The 18,918-nt window shown below is 36.3% G+C and overlaps 1 protein-coding gene across 1 annotated transcript; it reads left to right on the forward strand.

The window, feature by feature from the left end:
- Nucleotides 1-3,974: 3,974 nt before the first annotated feature.
- LOC116165702 (oxysterol-binding protein-related protein 2) lies at nucleotides 3,975-18,219 on the forward strand. The gene is made up of 9 exons (XM_031480363.1): nucleotides 3,975-4,104; nucleotides 7,927-8,031; nucleotides 8,947-9,164; nucleotides 9,224-9,488; nucleotides 16,365-16,562; nucleotides 16,624-16,855; nucleotides 16,910-17,041; nucleotides 17,139-17,353; nucleotides 17,741-18,219. The coding sequence occupies exons 2-9, from the start codon at nucleotides 8,006-8,008 to the stop codon at nucleotides 17,841-17,843; spliced, it is 1,389 nt and encodes a 462-aa protein (XP_031336223.1). The 5' UTR covers nucleotides 3,975-4,104; nucleotides 7,927-8,005; the 3' UTR covers nucleotides 17,844-18,219.
- The last annotated feature ends 699 nt before the right edge of the window (nucleotides 18,220-18,918 follow it).

Consider the following 18,918-nt stretch of genomic DNA (forward strand, 5'->3'; position numbering starts at 1 on the left):
CGGAACTTTAGGGGTGGATAATATCAAATGATGGTTTCCAGACAGTAATTACATCGCTCCGTCTGTGCTCGTTGTAGTTTTAAAGACAATTACGTGTAAATGTGACAAGGCATGCGATACAAATAAAAAAACTAGGGCATTCCATTTATAATAACGAAGTGTGTGTCAACCTGCGGTAAAATCGGAGTTAGAATAAGCTTAAATATTGTAGCATTTCTTACAATCAACTCAGTCGGACGCTGAAATCTGCCAAAGGAATGTTCGCTCAGTTTTTAAACAAAGCTCATCATTCATCTTTGGAAAGAGTGGCATAAAGAAGAAGAATTTGTATTTTGTTTTAAATAAAAAAGATAACAAACATTTAAAGCATAAGTTTTTATAGCCGCGTGATTTGTTTCTTAATTTCCTCTTGAGAGGATGTTTAGTTTTGTGTTATTTTTGAAACTTTTGATGTTCTTCGGTGCGAATACGCACGTTTTGAGTTTACAATATATGGGTTTTTTAATTCTCGAATCTCGCATTTATTGTACTTGTAGGCAGAGCTGGGCAGTATTCGATTTTGTAAATACTTTTTAGTATGCAAATCCTTTAAAGTATTCAAATACTTTGTAATTAAATACTTTTATGGAAGCAGTATTTGTATTTGTAACTCAAATACTTTCACAAATATTTAGTACTCGAATACTTCGCAAAGTATTTGGATACTTCGTAAAGTATTCGAATACTTCGCAAGGTATTTGAATACTTTGAGAAGTATTCGAATACTTCGCATAGTATTTGAATACTTAACCTTCCTTTTTTACCAAAAATCGACTACACCAAAATTTCTCGGGAAAACACTTTTTCTTATTAATTTGGGTGTGTAGAATCCAAATCAATTCGTACTTTTCCGATCAGACTTCTCAATCAAAAGTTATAGACTAGAAACCAATTTCGAAAAAAAATTCAAAGGGCTGTAACTTTTGAACTAGTAGCCCAATCTTGGAACTGCTTGAAATTATGGATTCTACAGGCCACATTCTATAAGAAAATTTTTTTCCGGGTCGATCTGAGACAATTTTTTCTTCGGGCCTCAAAAAAAGGCAGTGTATAACCTTATATGTGTACCTTCCGTTTTTGCCAAAAATCGACTACTCCAGAATTTCTCGGGAAAACACTTTTTCTTATTAATTTTGGTGCGTAGAATCCAAAACAATTCGTACTATTTCGATCAGACTTCTCAATAAAAAGTTATAGACTAGAAACCAATTTCGAAAGAAAATTCAAAGGGCTGTAACTTTTGAATTAGTAGCCCAATCTTGGAACTGTTTGAAATTATGGATTCTACAGGCTACATTCTATAAGAAGAATTTTTTTCCGGGTCGATCTGAGACAATTTTTTGGAGGGCCTCAAAAAAAGGCAGTGCATATAACCTTCCGTTTTTGCCAAAAATCGTTATAGACTAGAAACCAATTTCGAAAGAAAATTCCAAGGGCTGTAACTTTTGAACTAGTAGCCCAATCTTGGAACTGTTTGAAATTATGGATTCTACAGGCCACATCCTATAAGAAAATTTTTTCCGGGTCGATCTGAGATATTTTTTTTTCGGGCTTCAAAAAAAGCAGTGTATACCTAACCTTCCTTTTTTATCAAAAATCGACTGCACCAAAATTTGTCGGGAAAACACTTTTTCTTATTAATTTTGGTGCGTAGAATCCAAAACAATTCGTACGTTTTCGATTAGACTTCTCAATAAAAAGTTATAGACTAGAAACCAATTTCGAAAGAAAATTCAAAGAGCAGTAACTTTTGAACTAGTTGCCCAATCTTCAAACTGTTTGAAATTATGGATTCTACGGGTCAAATTCTATAAGAAAATATTTTTTCCCGGTCGATCTCAGACAATTTTTTTCCGGCCTCAAAAAAACGCAGTACTTTTAAGTTATTTAAATATTTGAGAACAATTTAGAAATGTTTAGGGAAAGTTTCCATTGTCACAAAATCAAATATAAAAATCCGATACAACTGAATACCGAACGATACTGGAGTGAAACTTTTTGACTCGATAGTCTACGTAACTTAAAAACAATAGGGACCTTTCTTATATCCTTAAGACCATGTGTACCAATTTTCAAAGCGATTGCACGTTTCTAAACAAACTATCATGCACACGGACAAACGGATGGTCAAAAATGGATCTTTTCCAAAAGCGCTAGGATTAATTTCAGAAAGGCGTACGTGTCATGTGCACGACGCTTTGAAAACTGGTACACGTATTCTTAAGGATATAACTGGTATAAGAAAGGTCCTGGTAGGTACCTCCTATATAATAATATAATAATAATATTACGCTTTTACTCCCCTTAAATTTGTATATAACAATAGAAATATAAAAAAGCTAACCCCATACAAAGTATAGGTAACTTGATTTTTTAAGTAGTATTAAGACTTTTATCTAGTATACTATTTTAAATTTTTAATGTATTTGAGTGACAAGTATTTGAATACTTTTCAAAGTATTCGAATACCTTTGATAGTATTAGAATACTTTTGAAAATATTCGAATACATTCTAAAATTCTAAAAAAAACGATTCCGCAAAGAAATGTACATTAAACTTTTGGACAAAGGACAGCATCACAAGATTATTTCGATAATGGCAGACTCAAAATCAGTTTTACAAACGCTCGGGAGTACCAAGTACATTTTAAAATGCGACCCGTAATAATATTCAAGATTAAAAAGAATATAACTCAATTAAGACACTTGGACATTCATGCAAATTTATACTGGAATAAAAGGGCACAGTAGTATTAAACGAAATGACAATGTAGATAATTTGGCCAAAAAATCTATTGTAGACGGAGCGGTAGATATGAATTATTTGATGGTCTGAGATTTAATAGCTAAACACCGCCATAACATCTATATAAAAATGACAAACAATGTGGGAATTGGGATCCATAACACACAGTATGGTTATATACATCGAAACGTGAAAATAAAGATAAAAACAGAAGATGGTTCTTCTCTTCCACCATTTTCAGTTTGAAATTAGGACACGGTTGCTATCCAGTGATCTCGGAAAAGGCAAAAAATCCATGTTGGAAAAATTGTGCTCACACACGACCTGGACGGACGACTCTAGTCACAAGGAGGCAGTAGGTACAATGGACCTAAACAATATGCAACCTAATTGCGCGTGAGCATCTGTTCACCTTTTCCTCTAAATCAAAATTCAGCCCTAGGTACAGGCATTGTTTAACTACTTTAACTTAAACAATGGTACAAGCTATATTCAAAGATGTATACCACAAAATATTCCTTCCTACACATTGCCCACTGTTGGAACGGTCTTTGGAAATTTCAGGAAAGAATAAACCCATAAAGGGAGTCTAAAAAAGCGGCAGAGCACCTCGGTTTGACCCCACGGAGCCAGCCATTTTCAATTGGCTTGTTACATGTGGTATATAAGTCTCTACTGTGCAAAGTTTGAACCGAATAGGTCCAAGCGTTTCACAGTTATGGTGTTCACGGACAGACGGACAGACGGACACCATCGACTCCCCTATAAAGCTTGCATCGCTTTGCTCTGCCGCTTAATAACCAGCATCAGCATTATGGTTATTCTTTCCTGTCTCTCCCCGAATATCATTGAAAGTAGAACTGTGTGAAATTTTCAAAGGCGATCAGTTATCCTTCGCAAAACAAAATCACGCTGAAGATAAGGGTCGTTACACCAGTGCGATGGAATGGGCGAATTACTATATTTTTACATTTACCCATGGCCCTTATGCCTCGCTTCTTACATACCCTCACGCAATGTATGCGTTTATTGCAAAGCGGCTTACGGGTGCAATTTATAATAATGAAAAATTCTCCCGCTATTTGAAAATCAAATCGCCCACAACTTGTTACATAAATGTAGCATGCGTATAATTGTGGATTTTTAAAAAACTGAAAAGAATTAAAGACGAATGCGCAGTCGTATAAAATCCAAAAGGTTTTCCGCCGACCTTCGCCGCTACTAATATATAACAGTAGGTAAATAGGTTCGGGTGTGTTTACGTTAATCGATTTTCATCGTCTCAGAAAATGGTGTGGAAAATCTACATATTACAGAGGGTATGTTATTTTTTTAATCGTCGGGGTTAATAGATAGATATTTCAAAATTGGGGTAGGCACCTAGTCATTGTTATACGCGATCGATATTATACCGCGCGTTTCATGTAACAAAATAATTATTGCATACTTAAAAAAACGATTCCTTGTTAAAAAATTTGTTCTTAAAAAATCCCAAAAAGCTCACGGATAGCAAAGTATGGGTGAATAGGTCAATTAACAAAAACTAGGCCTCTTACGTCCAGATTAGCTATTATTACATTAAAAAATCAAATTATTCATTAACTTCTTAACGTCGATTCTCCTTATTTATTTATATAGGAAGTCACTGAATAACTGAACGATGTGCTACTAAATGCAATTTACGTGATCGCGAAATGCATCAGGTGTTAAAGTTCAACACAAAAGGATGCTTTAATTTTGTGATGTAATCGCCTGTCGGGAACAATTAATGTATCCCCACACTTTCCAACAGGATGCAGTTTTGAAAATGATATAAATAGGATTTTTAAGGCAACTTTATATATAGGCATTAAGAAATTTTTAAGTGAAACGTGAATGTTTTAACTAAGCAACTGCTAGCATTCTCCCCATTATTAAAGCAGAAAATTGGAAAACCGCTCTTTTATTCTTGGGAGGAGATGGAATTTTATGAAACGCATAATATGCATCGCCATTCCATTCCAATACATATTTAGTTAAATCCCCAATTATAAAACTATGGGCTGTTAACAGATCATATATTTTATATTAAAACAGTTACCAACGGCACAGATTTTGTATTTAGGTAATCTGTGCCAACGGTGAAGTTTTACAGGGAAAATATAGGTAGGTATATCGCACGGAAAGACGAACGGACGGACACACAAACAACCGATTTGCCAACGAACTCGTCCAATCTTTAGACCTTAGCTACATCCGTTGCCGAAAAGAGATTCGAAAATTCGATCTCGAGTTATCGCACGGAAAGGGCGAATGGCTGTGAAAAGGTGAAAAGCGTGCCGCTTTCCGTTTCGAAGTACGGAAAAGTTATAATCAAGAAATGTTTGCAAAAATATTTACTGATTTACTCTTCACAACCAAAGACATTCACAACTGGAAGGCATGCAAGTAACCCCCCCCCCCCCCCCAAGAACCCAGCATCCCAAAGAATTAATCCATAGACGTAATTATTAAAACCCGACATTTTTTGACATTTCTTTTAGAGCCGATTTTTTCTGTTGTTGTTAACTATATGACGTTTAATTTCATGGACAATTTGCCTGTCATTTTGAGAAACAATTTAACAATTTGTGTTGAAATCAATCAGCGGAAGAAGCAATTTTTGCAAAAAAGGGAAATTTCCACATTTCGTGTTTCTTTCCAAAAAGTGAAATATATAACAGACTGCCTATCACTTTTTCAAACAGGGAAGTGAAAGAGGGACCTTTTCTATTTTCGTTTATCAAAAACTCAATTCTGTCTGTCATGTTAAAAAAAGAATTGCCTTGAAGTCAGTGAATGGAGAAATTTTAGAAGAAGTAGAGTACCTGAAATTAAATCACTGTTCTATAAAAAAATGTATAAGAAAGGTATGTCCACTTTTCATGATCCCTTTGTCAAAAAGTCGAATTTACGACAGCCTGCCTGACATTTTTAAAAACAAATTCGTGAAATTTGAAGCGTGTTTTATGTGATGGTTTTGTCCGCCTATCCGTCTGTCTGCCTGTTCCCCGTCTAACACGAGAACTAATAAAGACAGCGATGTTAAACCTTCGCCAATGGGTTTCTACGAATTCAAGGATCAGTGATATTGAATATGAGCCGGATCAAAAGTCTGGTTTCCGAATACGAGCTGAGTGGCAAAAACTTCCCCTACTGTTAATCGTATGCGATTCTTCGTATCTTGTTCTATTTGTGTAAGACAGGAAAATGAAAATCTCTACTTTCCATGTACAGTCTGCTTGTAATTTTTGAAACAAGTTGCGTTTAAGTAGACTTTGTATAAAAAAATGCGGAAGTGCAAATCTCCACTTTTCATGTTTCTTCATCCTCTCGTTGAAAGTACTAACGACCGGACAAGTACTAATCGTTAGTGCTTCCTTAGTGCCTCTTAGTGCTTTACAAATTGCATCGGCACGATCGGTCGTACGCAATTGAAACAGCCACTATAGAAGTTATAAGCATCAGCCCGAAATTACAGTAGTTATAATATGGCGAACATGCGCTGATGTTGTGTTGAGTATACAGGGTGTAACAATTTAGTATATCAAAAAAATTTCGTGTTATAGCGAACCAAAACAAGCATTTTCCCAAATGGATCAAGGGTTCAAAATGTTTCATTAGAGAACCACATACCATATCATATGGTATGTTAGAATTAACCGATTTACATACGTTTTTGGATACCCTAATTCTAATTTTATAAATATTTTCTCAAAGATAGAGCACCAAATTTTGATTTCCACTAAATTTCTTTTCCACATGAAAATAACGAATCCAAAATTAGTTTTTGAAAATTCGGAAACAGAAGTTCACCTGTAATTCTTGGCCGGATTACAAAAATGGCCCGAATTTCGAGAAATTTGAAGTCTAACAGTTTTTGTATGTGAGGTTCTAAAAAAAGTTGCCCTTTATCGTGGAAATCGCGTAATATAAACGAACTTCACTTAAAAGTGGACGCGCATGCGGTTTTTTAAAAGATAACATGTCTCTGGCAGTTAGATAGAGAGATATTTTTAAGCCAATTGACAGGCTTTTTACAAAAGTTTACATTACTTCTCTTCAATCTAATCCTCTTTATCCACCTCTCTCCTCTTCCCCCATGAACCAACATTTCTCGCCCTTTTTTGCCTGTTTTCCCTACTTCTTTGCATTCTATTATCAGGTGAGTAAAATCTTCTTCTTTCTCTCCGCATAACCTACATTTCCTTCCTTCTTATTGTCTCCACTCCTATCTTCCTCTCTCCTCGTTTCCACATCTAAACGTTGCATTTTAATGCATTTCTTTCCCTCTCCCAGATACTTCGGCACGACCTCTGTTATCAGCTCCCTGTTTCCTCTGGATCCTCACTCTCCGCTGCTGAACTTGTATATCTTTGTCTCTTTTTGTAAGTTCACTTCCGTCGTTTCCCCTATTTCTCCCCTGTTCGACCATTCGTTTCTCTATTCTTCCCATCACGTAATTCCTTCATATGTTTTACCTCTGTTGGCAATAATACTGTGTCATCCACGTAAACTCCTTCCCTCCTATCCTTACTCTATTTCTTGTCTCTCTACATAACTCCTTAATTCTGTTCTTTAAATTTTTGTCGATTTTTCTATCCTCCATCATTCCCCATACTTTTTCTCTTTTACTTTGTCAAACGCCGCCCTTAGATCAATGACATACGCTATCACCATTCCGCCCTTTTTTACCAATTCCTTTTGGATCGTTCCCCTCCATTGTCTAAAGCCTATTTGTGTTTCCTGTAACGTCTTCTTCTCCTCCTGTACGCCTCCTTCATTCTCATTTCATTCCTCCATTCTTATATATATATTTTCTTACTCCTGTTAAACTCCCTCATTTTGCTCCATCCTTTGTCTCTTTGTTTTTTCCAATTTGCACTAATTACATTTTAGCAGAAAGTGCAGTAATTCTAAAAAGAAACCACGACTATACCTCTGTGCTTCTAGATTGTTCAACAAAAGTAGAACAAATCGTTTTAAATTAACTTGCAAATTAATATATATAAACAAAGCGACCGTTAGTTAATTTTATTTCTGAAAATGCTCTAAAAAGGATGACTATTTATCGTTACTAAACGGAAATCATATGCTCTTCTTGAGTCTAAGCTATGTTTCAGGCATGATTGCCGTGGACGCCAAGTGTGTGAAGGGAAGGTCCGGCAGTCTGATTGATTTGCACCCTTCAGAAGTTATACCATGGCCAGTGACAATTCAGGATATCGGTAAGTGAAGACAGTTGTGATAATGTTCACAATTACCACAAAGTAGGATTTAAGTAAGATACAATCGAGGGGAAATTCACGAAACACCAGACTTGAATCAATTGTACTTCAAAAGACTTCATTTAGATTGCAACCAACTTCTAAGACTACAACGGACTTCTCACAGACTTCCAAGGACTTCAATATAGTCCTATAATACAGAGGGATCGCTGATCCGTGTTTTCTTCCTCCACGCAATCCGGTTCTCAAACTTTAACTTCTGTTTTTGAAATCAGGAGTAGATCGTTCGCCACATATTTTGCAGATCCATCACCTTTCTCAAGACACGCTCCTCATCATGCCAGTATCACTGCAATTTTCGGAAAATCCCAACGCAACATCTTACTTTGGTGTGATGGTCCTTCATACATATCCGTCACCAGACGCCGATATTCCCCACACCTTCATAGACCTCTTCTAGGTGCATGCAGATGAGGTGAAGCTCTTTTTTCGCCAACTGCGTCTGTTCTCTTTCCAAGCACGAAACTCGACTGACCTTTAGACATTGACGACTCGTCCCTTATTTTTCCCTTGCCATCTTTGTACGTGCCGTAAGTTTTTAACTTTTACGGTCTTGGAAATCTCCTTTTCCTTTGCAGATTGACATATCCAGGTACAAAATTGGGTCCATATCAGAGTGAGACCTTGTTTGTTTTGTTAGCTATTTCATTTCATTTGTGTTGGGCAACGTGATGTAAAAATCTCCATTCCAGGTTCTAACACCATGAGCATAACATTTGGATGTGCACAATTTAAGGGAACAACACCAACACTAGACAACAGACTTGAATCGTGAATTATCCCTTGTTTTAAATTGTTCGCAAATACTTTTTTCGACCACTTTTGGAAAGGTCACTCTAAAATTTGATGTTTTAGGCTCATTCTACCAGTGCCAATGTACCATAATGACTTCAATATTTGGTCGGTGTTAAAGAATTGCATTGGAAAGGAACTTAGTAAAATTACGATGCCTGTGGTTTTCAACGAGCCTTTAAGTTTTTTACAACGCATGACCGAATATATGGAATACGCTCATCTACTTCGGATAGCGACAGAACAAAGTGACCCAATTACACGTTTACAATATGTTACTGGTATGCCGCTATTGCTTATATACAATGATAGCATCCATAACATTTATGCAATTTAACAGGGTTTGCTGTGAGTGCACTAGCTTCAAATTGGGAACGATTAGGGAAACCGTTCAATCCACTATTGGGCGAAACGTTCGAACTTGAACGAGAAGAATTTAGGATTATATGCGAGCAGGTCAGTCATCATCCTCCCATTTCTGCGTTTCACGCTGAAGCGAGAAACAAAGAGTGGACTTTTCATGGATCAATACATCCGAAACTTAAATTTTGGGGGAAAAGTGTTGAGATTCAACCAAAAGGTGTGGTGACCGTATATTTTTCAAAGTAAGCAATTTTGATACTATTTATTGCCATCTAGTGTATCGCGTATTAAGTAGCATATACATATAATGGTGAGACGGTACTAGGCACAAAAGGCAAAAGTGTAGGGCTTAGGTTTCACTGTTGATCTCTTCCTAAGTCTTTAGCATGCACTAATTCATTATGTCAAGTTGTTATTTTTACCGAACTCAGTTTCTCTTGTTAGTTGCATTTGCGCCCTCAATATAGTTTATAGGTCCTGCAAGATTACGCTAATTTAAACACAAAACGGTGGAAATAGAAATGTCCAAAAATTCGAATTTTGGGAGGTTCTCTACATGCATCCCGTAGTTCTGAATTAATATCAGGATTATTTCCTTCATTAAGGCACAAAATTTGAACGCGCACGGTGCACGGATGCCACGTTTATCAAAACCTCTGGCAATGTTTTAATGCACTTTCGCTTGTTCAAAAGGAGGAGATATACAGAAAGTAGTTTTACATCAAAGCATTGCGTTCTGTAGTTTTCCCAACGAAATTGGTTTTGCTGTGTATATACCCATAAAGTAAGACCTTTATACAGATCGGTATAAACACAAAACTCTAGTGTCTAGGGCCTACCATAAAGCTAGTGTGGCTGTACATACGTAGACCCTCGGTCAAAAAGCGAATTTTGAAGCATTTCAATTTTAAACCGTTTACCGTGATTGTGACTTTTTATTCGTAAGTTCCTCTATTTTCAATAAGAATGTGCTAAACTTCACACACACCCACTTGACAGGTGCGTTTCCTATTTTCAATCAGGAAACAAACCCAACCATGTTAAAAAATGACGTTTTCCACCTAATAAAATTGTCAATTTTGGGAGATACTGTACATCTTGTTTAAAATTGTCTTATAATGGCATTGAATAAAGAATCAGATCCTTTATTCAATGGTACAAAAAACAGTTAACTTTATTTGCAAAGCCTCGAAATTGAACATAGGTACAAATATTGATATGTAGTATAATTACGTGCAATTGCAGAAAAAATATTTATTTCTCCTTTCCAATACGGTATCTATTGCTGGTGACGCCCCATCGCTCTCTCCCTTTACACTGTAGCATATAGGTAATTGTAATCATAATATAGGTGCTACATACGTATGTAATTGATCACGTAGGGACAAGGCATTGATAAAAAGCTTATTTAATTGCACTTGTTCAAATTTTACATTTCCTTTTCATTCTGCAATAAATCGTTGCCTTGCTAGGACTATTACATGCACTCGTGCTTCATTAAACACTCTCCAAGGCTCGTCTCGCCATTTTCGATTCCAATACAATATAAAAATGTAATAAATATTATATAATACTTTGTGAATCGAGCGAAGCGTTTGAAATATTTACAACATAGACATCAATAATGGCAAGAAATGTAGAAGTTCACTTTCCTCTATAAAAACTTTTTCTTCGTTTGTGATCCTGACATTTGATTTATTGATCTGACCTCTAGAGGTACTTAGCAACACATTATCGGTACTTTTAATCTAAGGAAAATTCTCACGCAATATTATAGGCACCCATGTTTAATTGTTCATTTGCTGTATTCAGGTACTAGAGCTTGTGTGCAACATATTTTTAGTGCAATTTATTTTCAGAGGTTGATATTTCCTTGGGCGAATTTTCGAGGGGAGAACGCCTGCAGGGGGTTTTCTTGTGGGAATGATTTTGATGTGCAATTATTTAGGGGAATGTAGATTGAGGAATTTGATGAGGAGAATTTTCACATTTGCTTTCCTTTGTAAATTAACCTTATTGACGTAGTACTTCCACAATTATAACTGCATGATTGAATTGTGAATTTGCTTACCATATTATTTGATGTGCTTCCAGCTAACATAAACCTCCCTTGCTAGGAACTCTTGCCTAGTTAAACTTGTACGAATTTCCAACACAAACCCAATCTTTTTATATTATACCTATACCCGTAATTACCTGTAATTAAATGCAAAATGACACCCTGCACTATGGTACGCCGTTTTTACATTTAATGTGCAAGAATATATCATTATAGTCTTGCAAATTAAATGTTAAAACGGCGTACCATACTGAGCTGAAATTTGGCAAGGAACTTTGGTTTTTTGGTACTTTTGGTTTATTCCCATTCTTTACAAAATGAAAGTAGATAAACATTTTTTAGAAGACCAACTGTTTAGCCGTTAGGGCGCACTAAAGAAAAACACATTCGAATATCTAGTGAAGATACGCCGAGATACCCCAGAAAAACCGAAATTTTCTGATTGCAGTTTTATTTGTAATGTGAGCGGCAACAGAAAAATAAAAACACTTTCTCATTGCCACTTTTTGAGTTCTACAAGACATTATTGAAAGACTTTCAATACAACGTATCGTTTCCAAGAAATCATCATCAACTTTGTTTTTTATATGACCACTATAAAATGTGCACACTTGAATATTTTATTACTATATACGGCACAAAAAATAAAACAAAAGTTAGAAGGTTTTGGTTACAAGAGGATGGTGTAACCGCGCACAACACCCTAATTCTGCGAGAATACCTACCTATCCGACAAATTTGTTGGAAAATAGAAAAATTTTTCTGATCGGTATTTTTTTATGTGCCGTACATCTTTGCATTCGTAATAAAAAATGCTACTCAATACAGCATGTACTTTTTTTACGGGTACCTAATATAAAAAAATTAATTTGATGATGATTTCTTCAAAACGAAACGTTGTATTGAAAATCTTTCAACGCTATCTTGCAGAGCTCAAAAAGTTGCAATGAGAAAGTGGTTTTTTTAAATTTTTTTTGTATCTATTCGAATAACATCAGAAAAAAATAAAAACCAAATTGGCAAATTTCGGTTTTTCTAGCATACTCGTACTCGTAATTTTTCCTAATTTGACCATCATCGTATCTTCTATAGTTTCTGAGATCCCCATGATAGACTTCCTTATCCTGGACACAGTGTATATATTATACGTAATTATATGGGTATATCGTATTTTCGTATACAGGGTGACACTTTTAAAACTTTCAATGGGCGATATCGTTTTTTATATTAGAGGTATCACAAAATGGCCAAAACCGTTTCGGTAGAATCGAGGGGGAACCAAAATGGTCATATAAAGAAGGAACCAACTTCAACCTCGTACCCCCCGCCACCCCCATGCCTACATTTTGAATTGTGACGTATCACTTGTGATACATCATTGGAAAGCTCTTAAAAAATGCTTTTCAGAAATACCATACACTGGTACATTTAAACTGCCCATTCACAATTTATTACACTAAAATTTGAACTCCGCAAATAAACAACTTTTATTTAATAAAATGTTCACCGTTTTGTTCTAAACAATACCACAAACGGTTTTCAAATTCATTTCTAACATTTTAAACACTTCCCTGGAAAGTGAACGGCACTCCCTGACTATCCGGTAGCGAAGATCATTTATGGAAGCTGGTTCAGTTTTGTACACAACCGATTTTAAATGACCCCAAAGAAAGAAATCCAATGGTGTCAGATCTGGAGATCGTACTGGCCATTCTATAGGACCTCTTCGTCCTATCCACTGTCCCGGAAATTTCTCTTCTAAAAATTCACAGCCATAGAGTAATGAGGAGGAGCCCCATCTTGTGGAAAATTTATGAAATCTTCAATCAAATTCATGTTTCCGTCAATTGGATTTATTTGATTCTCTATTTCATGAGTGATGAGAGGCTCGACGGTATTTTGTAGCATGTTTAGGTAAGTATCTCCAGTTAAATTTCCTTCGATAACCAGAGGACCAATAATGCTATCACCTAAGATACCTACCCAGACGTTAATTTTTTGGGGCCGTTGAGTATGCCCCTCGCGAAAAAGATGAGGATTTTTATCGTCCCAATACCGGCAGTTATGTTTGTTCACATTTCCATTTAAAAAGAATGTACATTCATCACTAAAACAAATGTTTTTCACCAGTTCCGGATTATTTTGAATATTCTCGGTCATTATTTCACAAAATTGGATTCTTCGATCGGAGTCGTCTTCGGATAGTTCCTGTACAATCTGCATCTTATAAGGGTAGAATTTGTGCACCTTAAGAGTTCGTCGTACAGTTTCTCGCGAAAGTCCGGTCATAGTCGCTGCTTTTCGAATAGATGATGTTGGGTTTGCACCAAAATGACCTAAAACTTCAATCTGAGTAGCTTCATCCATTATTCTTGGTCCGTCTCTTTTCTTATTTTCCACTGACCCAGTTTCTTCAAATTTAGTCACTAACATTGCAACATAAGTGTGACTGACACGTCGTTCTGGGTGTCGGGCATTAAAAACAGCTGCTGTTCTAAATGCAGATCGCGCTTCAGAACCATAGATGAAAATAATTTCAACTCTTTCGGCTAACGTGTACACCATTATGAAATCTTTAGTTAAATTCAAAATTTGTAATTTTCTTGCCAAGAAATACTAAAAACGAGACTAAAATAATAATAACCGATCAACAAATAAAGCAATAGAAAATTATTATTTACTAAAAATTGCTGTCATTGTTTTTCCAAAGCATCACTAGATCTAAGAAATTTTTTTTTATTTCAAACACTGACAAATTCATCAAATACTCAAATTACTCATTTTTATTACATAAATTGTGAATGGGCAGTTTAAATGCACCAGTGTTGGTATTTCTGAAAAGCATTTTTTAAGAGCTTTCCAATGATGTATCACAAGTGATACGAGGTTGAAGTTGGTTCCTTCTTTATACGACCATTTTGCTTCCCCCTCGATTCTACCGAAACGGTTTTGGCCATTTTGTGATACCTCTAATATAAAAAACGATATCGCCCATTGAAAGTTTTAAAAGTGTCACCCTGTATATATTTTGGGTTCTATTGACCATAGTCCATAATATACTGTACATAACTACTTTAGTAATATCTGCATTTTATTCGTTTGTCTCCATTTTTAAAACCCGCACGTTAGTAAGGGAGGTACTGCATTGGGCTAAAAAATGCCCCCCCCCCCACACTTTTTTACGGAAATACACGTTTTGGAGCACGAGGAATCCGAATCAAACAAAATCGCAATGGCTGTCGTTCTGTCTGCCTGTACTCTCATTTCCGGCTAAACGGCTAAACCGATTTGAACCAAATTTGGTACACGTATTCCTAAACATAAAAGGAAGGGATGAAACGCTTTTGGGCAGAACGCGCATGCACAGGTGGTATCTGTGATCTTTTGCTGGAGGCTGGAAAGTCAATTATGTCCTGTTTTTCTCGTCAACTATTAGAAAAAGTTGCTTCTTGGTCCATCCGTGACAAGTCGTTTTTGGTCGATTACCGAGACAAAGAAGCCATTGCTCTTTTTGAAATCATCGATTGAGATATCTCTTGTTATGTTTGTCTGGCAGTTAAATACGTACACTTCCCTTTGCTTTTTCCCTGCAGACTAAAATCTGCTAAGGAATGTCGCTTCCCTGGTCGATCTCAGACGAGTTGGTTTTGGTCGAGTTTTGAATCTAGGCCATACACTTGATTTTTAAAGATCGGGTCCATTCGGATAACGTTTTGGTTGATTTTTAAAGACGAGGCAGGTATTTCCGGCTAAACGGCTGAACCGATTGGAACCAAATAGGATAAAAATAAGAGCTGAAAAGCTTTTGGGCAGAATCGCGCATGCGCAACTGTGCGAATAGCATTTGTCACAAAACGCTTCCTTTCTGAGGTACCGGTCAACTGAGGAAAGTCCCAAAATTTAGACAAAAAGTGAAAAAAAAAACAGTTCCGAGCCAAATTTTTGCCTGCAAACTTCAAATTCATGTTCAGCGATTCAAAAAGCATGAAAGGCGAGAAAATAAAAACTATAGGAAAACTTTCCTCTGATAATCATAATATGCCTAGCCCAGGCCTCTACAATACGTCTCTTGCTATCTACAAAGCATTTTTTACAACTGTCGTAAAGGATTTTTCATATTATTATTGTTACGTCCCAAGGATACTGATGGCTCTAAGGGGCTCTCAGGTACTTTACAGCACCAAGTATAGCGAAGGAGCGCCTAGTAAACCACGGTACCACTCTGATGGCGCCATATAAAGCATAATGAAGTCAAGATCAGCAGGGTGGCATTTGGATGGCTCTAAAATGGGTTAAAAGTACCAGTTTTGATGATACGCATTGGGGCAGGGTGGAAGCAAGTAGAGCGAATTGACGCTAGGAAATGCAAAGCGGCGTATCACGGCTGTGATGATCCTCACCAAAAAAGGTCCTTTTAACACCACGCTTTCCTTCTTGACGTAATCAGGGCGTCTTAGCCACCACTGTGCTGTTCTGGTATCATTATATAGTTGTGAAACCCCTTTTTTGAAAATTAATATTTCGAAATGTTAACTGTACATGATGACACGACATTTCCAATTTAAAGTCGAAATACAAGTATGTCAAATCAAATTGCTGGGGGGGGGGGGGGGGGGGGGGGTTATTCTACGTTTGTCTTTCGAACAATTTTATTAGGTGGAGTCGATTTTGTACTAAGGTCGCCGGGTCCCTAAGAAGGTTTCCGGTTGGTACCTGTTCGATAACACCCTTTAATTTTAATTTTTAAATTTAAATGTTATGTCTAGGTAGGTCACTGCAGACAATAATTACCACGATCCAAATATGCCAATTTGATTAAAGTTCTAATGTTACTTTTACATTATTCCAAAAAATCTGGAGTACAGTATTATACCTACCTTCTAGAATAGTAATAATAATACCTATTGAAACAAACTTTTACACATAAATATTATATCTACCTACAAATTCTGGCAACTATCACAATATACACAACTCAAAATAACATTACTCCGGTTTCCCCAGGTTTAACTCTTAAAATATGAACGACGTAGAGCAATACACATGTTCCATTTGTTAGGTGGAACGAAGCCTACTCTTGGACAAATGTCCAATGCTGTGTTCACAATATAATCGCCGGCAAGCTTTGGATGGAACAATATGGAAATATGGAAATAATAAATCATTCGACTGGTTACAGATCGAATTTAACATTTAAACAGGCAGGTTCAAATTCGAAAGATCTTCATAGGATTGAAGGCTACTTACTGGATAAGTCGTAAGTCGTAATATGTGTAACATTACTGAAATAGGTACCTACCCATACCTGAAAATTTCAGGAAACGCAAACTGTTCTATTTGTATGGAAAGTGGACGGAATTTTTAAAATGTGTTGCACACCATACCTACGAAGAATATCAAAAAGAAAACTCTGTTAAATGTAAACGTGATCGCGATGGTGAAACACGAAGTAAGAGTCCAAACGATTCGCCATCCCACACTCCGAGAAAGGTTTTGCAAAAACTTAACAGTTTAAAAGTGAGCGCGTTTAAATCAAGTACTACACAGGAAGTATGTAATTATAGTTTTCTACACACTTGCATTAAAGAAATGGTCGTTCTTTAGAGCATGGATGAGTCCCTTTCTCCTGATATGTGCGAAGGAGATATTCCCAAAAGTGATTCTACATATTCTATAAACATTCCAAATTCATTTACAATTTGGACAGTAAACCCACGGCCTCCAAATTGTGAAGATGTAAGTTGACTACATTGATCCTGGAAGTACGATATATCCAAACCACATCAAAGATTCAGTGCATGTCAGGGGGTATATTAATTCTGTGCTGTTTTAGTACTATCAATTTACATCATTTGCCATGTCCTTAAATGAAATTAATCAAGGAATGCAAAAAACGCTGTGTCCTACCGACTCTCGTCTTCGGCCTGATATAAAGAAATTGGAGCAGGGGGATATTGATGGCGCCGCCATAGAAAAGACACGGTTGGAAGAAAAACAAAGAGACGCATGTAAACAACGAAAATGCAAAAAAGGTGATTGGAGTCCGCGGTAAGTCACCTCTCTTTCCCACATCCTTATATCAGAACACCTGTGCCAATTTTCAAAGCTACACTAATTATTAATTTCCTAAGCTATATTTCAAAGCACCCTTATTGTGAAGTTTAAGAACACACTGTATCCCGTCCATTTGGGCAAGTATCTTGATTTCCAATGCGACTCCTAAATTTCACTTATCCTAGATCTAACACTTTATGACTTTACTGTTGTGGACAGAACCAATATCTACCTCTTTCTCTATATTAATAAGGTTTCTACAGGACGCGGCAAAGTTTGGTAATATGTCCCAGAGTTTTTGAATTTGACTTCCCCCCTGTACTTCTTACTTCAAAATGCGTACACCTAAGACACTATAAACTTATTATTTATTTGGTTTAGGTGGTTCAAATTTGAAATGAATCCGTATACAAAACAAGAAGATTGGCTGTGCAATGGTGAATATTGGAACCGACAATACATAGAAGAAGATGATATATTTTGAAAGTAGGTCGTATAGATTTTATGTAGCAAAACAGAATAATCGTCATGTTTAAACTGTTAATATTGAGCAGCAAAACTGTTACTTTTTATTAGTTAGCATTTAGCCAAAGTAGCACGGAGTGGATTTACCTAACAGTATTTTGTGAAACATTGGTATTACAAACGATGGACCTATGCATTCTTTATCATCACTATTTATTGTAGCTTTGTAGTAGTATCAAAGGGTATATGACCCACAGTACTGTTTGGTAGTATTTATTTTTTTAAGGCGCTATTAGACATAAGACAGGTAAGTTGTACATACTATTAAAAATAGGCATCTGTATATGTGTATCTAATTAGTATGGAACTGTACATTAGGCATGATGCTCGCTATACAACTTGGTATAAATTAATTCCCAGTCCATGTCAGAACCAAACACAGTAAGCATGATAAACTACAAGGACACCGTATTGACATATATGACAGCTAGCAAAAATTATCAATTCATACAGCACGCTGCAGCACTTAGTGGTATCACTGAAGCAACGTTCTTAATAATAGTCAAATCACGCATTAAAATGGATATGTGGATTTTGAATTTGAAGTTGAAAATTTGGAGTATCTGGGTATAATCCTTAGAAATCTCTGCCAATCTTATTACGTCTCCAACTCTGCATTTCCACAGCTCTCGTCCTAGCTCTCTAATAACTATTAAATTCGAACGTAAAAAAACTCTTGAAACGCATTTCTAGTATTCTATCGCAGAAATGAAATGTGCTGACCCATTGTTTCTACTCAATAGAACACTCTTGTATATTTTTTGCTTTTATATCACTTCTGATACCACAAGCCCTTGCAGCCTCATTAACTCGCTCCAATTGTTAAACTGATGCGATCCACTCCAGAAAATAAATAACGTAGCAGCGTGTTTAGTGCTTCCAAATTGCGAAATATGTATTGAGAACTTTTCTACTCGTAGGTACATATCTGAGTGCCAAAAGTACGCTGCCTTGATACATATTTCCATTATTGTCCCTCAATTATTTTCCCTGGGTTTCCTGCTTATTGTATGTGTTTTTACCATTTCTCTACA

This window comes from Photinus pyralis, unplaced genomic scaffold (assembly GCF_008802855.1).
Source record: "Photinus pyralis isolate 1611_PpyrPB1 unplaced genomic scaffold, Ppyr1.3 Ppyr1.4_LG3a, whole genome shotgun sequence".
Lineage (NCBI taxonomy): Eukaryota > Metazoa > Arthropoda > Insecta > Coleoptera > Lampyridae > Photinus > Photinus pyralis.